Below are 7,906 nucleotides of genomic sequence, written 5' to 3' on the forward strand. Positions count from 1 at the left end.
TCTTTCTCTTTCTCTTTCTCTATCTCTTTCTCTCTCTCCCCCCATACTTCCCTCCCCCGGGGCTTACTGCTGCTGCTGCTGTGGTGGGAACAAGAAGAGCCTCGGCTCCGTGCTGCTCTGTTCTGCTCTTTATAATGGCAAATGAGACTAAATTGTTGTCTTCCTGTCATACACACACATACAAGTCACACACACACACACACGTTTACAGAGGAAGGGGGCTGAAATTAGGCTGTCAGCCTGTGGAGAACCATCATTCCGTCATACCAGCATGTTCCCGCTCTTTTCTACCTCTGACATCACAAACACCCCTTCCCTTTCACTTTTTCCTGACTCGCTTGCGCCCGACTCCTGGCTTGAGGCAAAACTAACATCAACATGGCAAATAATAAACCACTCAGTCTCCACATGCTGCTTTAGAACAGCATCTGTTTGTGCTCATTAACCTGACTTGTATATATGATTCAGTTTCCCATTCACTCACTCACTTGGCTCTTCGTTTGCTCACTCGCTCAATCACTTAGCTAATATAGTGTCTTCCACTTACTCCATCTTTCACTCTCTTTTCACGTTTAGCTCCACCAGTCACTCATCAACAGCGCTCTCTATACCTCCTCACTCTCTCTTTTTTAGTTTTTAGTCTATGTTAAATGCACTACAGTTTTATTTCATGACAAAGTCTTTCTTGGCACAACTTAAAAAGAGCCTTTTTTCTTCCCTGTGGATGTTATTATGAAGTTCTCCTCCAGCCTTGATCGCTCCGTCACTGGAGACAAGAGGGAAGTAAAGTGGGACGGCTGGCTGGCTTAAAAAGCTGTTGAGTCGCTTAACTCACCGACTGGTTGAATGACCGAGGGGGCTGACTGGGTGGCAGGAGGTTAATATACCAGTCGGCTGGTTGACTGACTGAAAGGCTGTCAGTGTGGATGAAAAGGCCAGTTGTCTGTCTGGTTAAAGTTGACATATTCAAAGTAGAAGAGCCCCCCGGGTTTCCATCAGAAAGCCCCACTAGAGCTCTGGCATCAGCCGCTGTGCACATGTGTGTACAGTTCAAACACATTGACATACAGACCTTCCCTTTCTTCTTTTCCTCTGCCAGCTTCTTCTCTCTGTGTTTATCATGTGCTCCATCTGCCTGCAGTATCTGCCATGCCTGACCGAGGGTGTGTATATTATCCTGTGCATGGCCCAGGACAATCAATCCCATAGAATATTGTGGTCCATTTGGCGTGTGTGTGTGATTGTGAACGTGTGTACGTGTGTTGATGTACTGTTGTGACTTGTGCTAGGGGTTAGAGGGCTGAGCGTGTCTCAGCATTAATCAGGCTTGACCACTGAATGGTGGCCTTATGTCTAAACATACTCAAACATAATCACACACATACATTCATACGTATAATCAATCCTGAAATCTGATTTTTGCTCAATAAATAAAAAAAAATAAAAAAAAATACAAAGTTTGTTTGTATCCCTACATAACATTTTAAGGTGAATTGTCAGCAGTAATAATACAAACATTTGACATTGAGTAAGCTTATAAATATGTGATACTGCCTCACGGTTTCTCTCTCTGTTGTTTTCTCTCCATGCAAGTGAAAACATTTTCCAGCAGTCCCTAACATTTTCCAGCAGACTAACTTTGATGCTGTAAAATGACTAAGCTAAATGATTTCAAATGTCCTCACAGTTTTACAATTGCTGTCAAACTGAAGTAAACCACACCATCAAATATCCCTAAATAAATGGAAAACAAGTTACATATTTTTTGCTCCTTTTTAATAATGTCATATAAACAACACATTACTACATGTGTATGTGCGTGTTTGTGTTTGCAGGTGGACAGCGACACCATTTGGAACGAGGTCCATTCGTCCAGTGCGGCTCGTCTGGCCGTCGGCTCCGTGGTGGAGCTTGTCTTCAAAGTAGCATCGGCAGAACTGAAGGTTAGTTCGGATGCTTTGTTGAACGAGCACCAAAGTCACGTCTGGACTTTATTTTTAGTGACTAGAATGACTAAAGGATGTTGTGCATTTGTCATGTCTGTGTGGCCTTTTATATGTTGGTAAATCTGTGTGTGCATTTAATAACTTTTAAGATGGAGCCAACATGAAACAAAGCTCAGATGGACTTCACAAAAATAAATCCATGACTACAACTTTGTTTTATTTTAGTCTATTATTTTAGTCAGGTTTGACTGCCTTGTTCCATTTTCCAGCTGAGTTACATTTCAGACGGAGAGAACGAGGCAGAGAATGGGTGGATGTACTGTCTAATAGTAGCTGTATTATCCATTCACACCTCTAAACACCTTGAGAAAAGAGAAACCTCCATCCAGATCCTTCCATCCCCATGGTCTCGTTAGCACCTCGCAGACAGACATCCCAACCCCCGTCATGCTTTGCCCACCAGCCAGCCTTCCTGTGTCTGTGGCAATGGCTGCTTACTGTTTGAACCCAGCAGGGAGGCCCGGCGCACTGGCACTGCAAATGCCAAAAGTCCCCACTAACAGGCCTGTTTTATTAGTGTTACACCACAGCCACCTGCAGAGCAGCCGTCGCACTTAGTGTTAGCTGTGCTAACATTTAGTACCTCTTCTACATGCGGGCATAATTACAATGAAGAAATAATGGTCTGTTTTTTTTTTTTGTATAGTACATTGTGTGACTGGTAATATCAGAGTTTAAAAGGAAAATCAAATGTATCACACAAAATTGCTAAACTTACCTGAAAAATGAATTATATGGACTTTCTTCAGCTAGGGTTAAAGTTCACAGGTATTGACTTGCCCTCAGCTTAACCCGATCTTAACACATACATGCACATGTGTACACACACTCATGCAACATATTTTCACATGCATGCTTACACACATACAGATGGTCCTTTGAGGATCCTCCACAACCAAATGACCAAATTCCACCTGCACCAACTCTCTGAACTCCACAGAATGCCATAAATCTACTCACACACGTCTGTCTCTGCAGCTGTTGCTTTCTTTTTCTCTCCCCATGTCTATTTTAATCCCTTGTTATTTTTCCTCTGCATAGAGAAACAATCCACCTTCCCCTTGCCTCTCATACACCTACGTACATACTGTATTATGCAGCCTGCTTTAACCGAGTGTCTTCAAACCAGCTGAGGCAGTTGTCTCTACAGTAAACTCCCGGCTGGCTGCTAATCCACAGCAGCTGACTCAACATCATTAGTCCAGCCTGCCTCGCTCTACATCAGCCCGAACATCTATCTAATGTCCCCTCATAGCAGTGGGAACCCCAAAAACAGTTGCTGCGAGTCCCGCCGGTCCCTGCCTTAACAAAGCTCCCCTTAACTGACCCGGTGCAAGCATCTGTTTCTGTGTGTGCGTATGCGCACGCTTTTGACCTACTCTGCCTGTAAGAAACCATTTTAGATCTTTAACTGAGGCCGGTGACATTTTTTTTTTTTAGAAATAGTGGTGAGACGATTAGGTTTGGTATCGATCAACACACATTGTAGAAGTGAGTAATTTCTCTTTTAATCTATGTATTTATGTCATTATGTATTTATGGTGTTATTATTACACAACATAATCTGAACACCAAGGGGGCTGGTAGCTGTGCAAAAGCAAGGAGCATTTTTTAACATCATCTGATCCCTCAGTCTCTCAAAGAAACGGTGTCATTAGAGTAAAGTGAGCAGGTTTAAGGTAACATAAAAGCAACTCCATGGACCTATGGTTTATTTGCAGTAACTGTTTGAAATATTCTTTGTGTGAATGATTTTGTTTTTTCCTGACAGAATGGTTTTGCTGTAGTTCGACCACCTGGACACCACGCTGAGGAGAGTACGCCTATGTAAGTAAATTGGAAACTTGACCAAAAGAAAGATCAGATGTCATAGGAATTTAATCAGAAATGTATCCATGCCTAATTTCCCCCTTAACTTCAATTCTTAAGAACATACATTTTCCTTATATTTCCTCCTTTGTCACTGCTTTAAAACACGTTGTTAGACTCATCTTTTTAGACAACTTGCATTCTGTGTTGTAATATTCCTGTGTATATATGTACTTATTAATATGTTGTTCTTTGAAATATACTTTAATGTGATGACTTTATTTAAATAAAGTATTGCTTACACTTTCAGAAAGTAAATAACACTGTCTTGTTACTGTCTGTTTGTCCATTTTCAGGGGGTTCTGTTACTTCAACTCAGTCGCCATAGCAGCCAAGCTCCTGCAGCAGAGGCTCAATGTCAGTAAAATCCTCATTGTGGACTGGGTGAGTTTCACATACAACACAGTGTTACCATCTACTTGGAGAACCTGTGCACAGGTGTACTGCCCCCTCCAAAAATGAATTGCTGGTTTCCCATCAAATGTAACCCTACGTGAATAAATCACAATGTTTTGGTGACATTCTTACCATTTTTTCTTATAGTTGCATTGACCACCAGGTCCACAACAGTTCAAAACTACAATTGCATTATTAGAACAGTGCAACAGCCACTGTACTTCTTATGAGAGGGAGAAAAGTGCCTAAAATATTGTCTATTTAGGTCAGACACGATTTTTTTTTTTTTTTTTTTAAACAAAGTAATTTATAAGAAGGTATGACCAAGCCCTGGTTGTGTCTAGAAGCAATGCTCTTCAGCGGCGTACTTGACTGGTCATGGCCATTCCCAAAAGCCTTTGAAGGGCCTTTTCATTTCCTCTCTGTCTGTCACAGGGGGACTTTTAGTGCAGCTAGCAAACTCATTGTCATGCCACTGTGCCTCCAGCTAGCAGGGCCATTTTTAGGATCAGTGTATTAAAGCATTCTTGGGATATAGACAATGAGGTCATTTAATTGATGTTGTGAAGTTGAGTGTTTTATTGAATCCTGCTGACCATCCCTTTTTGACATCACAACAGACCGTAGCTGAGACGCAGACTAGACTGTCTGGCAGTATTGCAATCTCAGAGTGTCATTCAGTTGGCCTTAGAGCAGGTGCAGCAGTTGATAGTTCTGTCTCTGTCTCATTGACTTTCCAAATCATCCGATGTCTTTATGGTGACAAGACAGAAGCTGTCTTGTCATCTGTGTTAAGTGTTTAATTGATTGTTTGAGCTACAAGAGTCAAAGGCTAATTAGGCTGAGACTGTTCTTATTTATTTTCTTAAGGGAGTAATCACTAATTTTTCCTTACTCTGTATAGAGTAGAGTTTACCCTAACCTTTTTGATGTTTCCAGGATGTTCACCATGGAAATGGTACCCAGCAGGCCTTCTACACAGACCCCAGTGTTCTCTACCTGTCACTGCATCGCTACGATGATGGGAACTTCTTCCCTGGCAGTGGAGCACCTGACGAGGTGGGAAGTAAAACCAGTCTGTCTCTCTGACTTCCTCTTTGTCTGAATTTAAGCAAAGTAACCCAGTCATGCATGTGCGTGTGTTGTAGGTGGGCAGTGGAGCAGGTGTAGGCTTCAATGTGAACATGGCCTTTACTGGAGGAATAGAACCTCCCATGGGTGATGCAGAGTACCTGGCTGCATTTAGGTAAGACATGATATCATCTGCTACTTCAGAGACAATCTGTGATTGAATGGTCTTAGTTCCTTGTGATGCTATGCAGTGCACGGTTTGACATATGATGTATTGTTGAGAAGGTAGGGGGCTCCCCCCCTTGTGTCAAGCCTGATTTCTATTAGATCCACTTTCTGGGGCTATTTATAACTTCCCATACACACACACACCATCACACATGTAAAACATACACACGTACAGGCATGGATTCACCACAGACATGTACATGTCTCATACACATTTCTGGTTCATACAGCTGGTGAGGAGCAGGTCTGGACTGGTTCCAGCACTCTTTGAAGATTAACCCATGTTTGCGACCGTGTGTCCATCTGGCCTGAGCCAAACACATCAAACCGACAGGCCACTGTCTTCTCGCAGCTTTCGGCACGCAAGCCCCCGGAAGCACACCTTACCCTGTTAATGCACCCCAGACCCTTGTGTTCTCCCTCTCTCCATTTTTTATTATTTTGTCCCTCCTGATCCTCCTCTTTCTACCCTTGTGCACTGATGAAAACCCCCTAATAATATATCGTACTATAGACATTATATATGTTATAATCCATAGCCAGCATTCGTAAGTATGCTAAACACATAAGTTATATATAAGATATTATTTGTATTCATATACATCATTACACAAAAAAAGAGTATTATTCACATATATGAAATCCCACTGACCAGTAAAACATGTAAAAGCTTATAACGGTGTACAGTATCTATAACCTGATGCACCAGATGGTTTGTTACACAGAACCATCTCGGAAGTGGACCTTGGATACTGTCTGGAAAAGGGCAGGCACTTTGCATATAATATTTGACAGGTAGTTGGATGATACATATTTCTATCAATATCACAGGCTTATTTAAACCAATCCAATCAACAAACCAGTAAGCCAGTTGGGAGAAAAGTGAAAACTTTCCATCTGTTCTTTGCTTTTTCAATGAAGAAATATTCTCTAGTTCTGATATAACTGATGGTATAACAGCATCAATACTAACCTTTTTTAGAGCCACCATTGTTGTTTCTGAACCAAAACAATACTGCAGTGTTGCAGAAGTACCTCAGAAAAAACATTATTATTAACCGGTACAAACTTAAGAAGAGTTAAGAATAACACATTTATATATGTTGTTTATCAAGCAGTACTCTAGCAATTTAGTATTGGACTTCTATAAAGGTAGTGGACTGAGAAGAGACAGAAGACTGGTCGAAATTGATGCAGCAGAGAGATATCCTGCTGTTTAGTCCACATGTGGATCACACTACAAACAACACAGGATCCTGCAATAATTCCCATAATGCAGCTCAATAACATTTTTCATTAGACACTTAATGCCTTCTTAATTCCCACTTCTTTCCAACACCACACTTCCAGTTTTTAAAGCAGGCTTTTTTGCAGAAATCTAAGTTCCTCTTTGTTGGAGAGGTTCCATCTGTATTTGAGCCAATGCAATGCATTGCATGCAAAATATGCAGTGCATATTTGAGTTAATCAGTAATGCACTGTCCTTCAGTTAAACCAGTCCACTCTGTTAACATTAAACTCTGTTTAAAAACTGGAACCACTTTGTTATACAGTAGTTTTGGTATGTGTATGTTAGTTCAGGGCTGCATGCATCCATATGAGTGAACATGCATGTAGAGAGGCGTGTACTGTGTTTGTGTGTTCTGTTTATGTAATTGTAGGTTATTAAATCAGAGTTATTTACAATATGGAAGAGGTCCAAAGATATAAAGTGGAGAACAAGAGTTTGGGTGTGTATCACCTCAGACCCTGGTGCCATTAATCCCCCGAGGCTGTCGCAGTATTGGACGATTCATAGGCCCCAGAGGACAGCAGGAAACCTGTCTCACAGCTCATAGATCTACCACACACGCACATGCTTGTACACATGTACACTCAAAGTAACACAGTTACAGATGCTGGATAGTGATTTGTCATGTACATACAAATGCACATGCTGCACACAGGCTCATTACAATGCAGAAGGACCTGGCTCAAACTTACATCAAGGTGCATTGATATGCACAAAAACATGGAGGACCAGACATACAAATGCTCACACCTGCAGCTTTTACATTGAATGTGGTTACACATTTATAACCGCATGCAGACAGCATCTCTCTCTCCCTTTCAATTTCATTGTTTATCTGTATGTTGTGGTCCTCTCCTTCCTCCCACTCTGTCTTTGGGAAGGGATGCGTGCCTTGCAGCCGCCACCTTCCCATTCCTCCGCTGGCCTGTGCCACGTTGCATTTGCAGGGGATCAAATCTGAGCCTCCAAAAAGCACAGAGAAAAAAGATAAGAAAATTGGCCCTAATGAAAACCAGAAGCACCGTCTCTCTCTTTCTCTCTCTCT

The 7,906-nt window shown here is 41.7% G+C and overlaps 1 protein-coding gene across 1 annotated transcript in view; it reads left to right on the forward strand.

Annotated features, from left to right (window-relative positions):
* The window catches only part of hdac4 (histone deacetylase 4), a gene marked incomplete in the record, with an annotated part of 49,774 nt that overhangs the window by 23,952 nt on the left and 17,916 nt on the right, over nt 1–7,906 (forward strand). Inside the window, 5 exon segments of the mRNA XM_035676810.1 lie at nt 1,836–1,943; nt 3,778–3,833; nt 4,172–4,259; nt 5,211–5,330; nt 5,420–5,517. Of these exon segments, the coding sequence (XP_035532703.1) occupies nt 1,836–1,943; nt 3,778–3,833; nt 4,172–4,259; nt 5,211–5,330; nt 5,420–5,517 (470 nt within the window).

Source organism: Morone saxatilis, unplaced genomic scaffold (assembly GCF_004916995.1).
Source record: "Morone saxatilis isolate NCDOM2014 unplaced genomic scaffold, NCSU_SB_2.0 Contig5, whole genome shotgun sequence".
Classification (NCBI taxonomy): Eukaryota; Metazoa; Chordata; class Actinopteri; family Moronidae; genus Morone; species Morone saxatilis.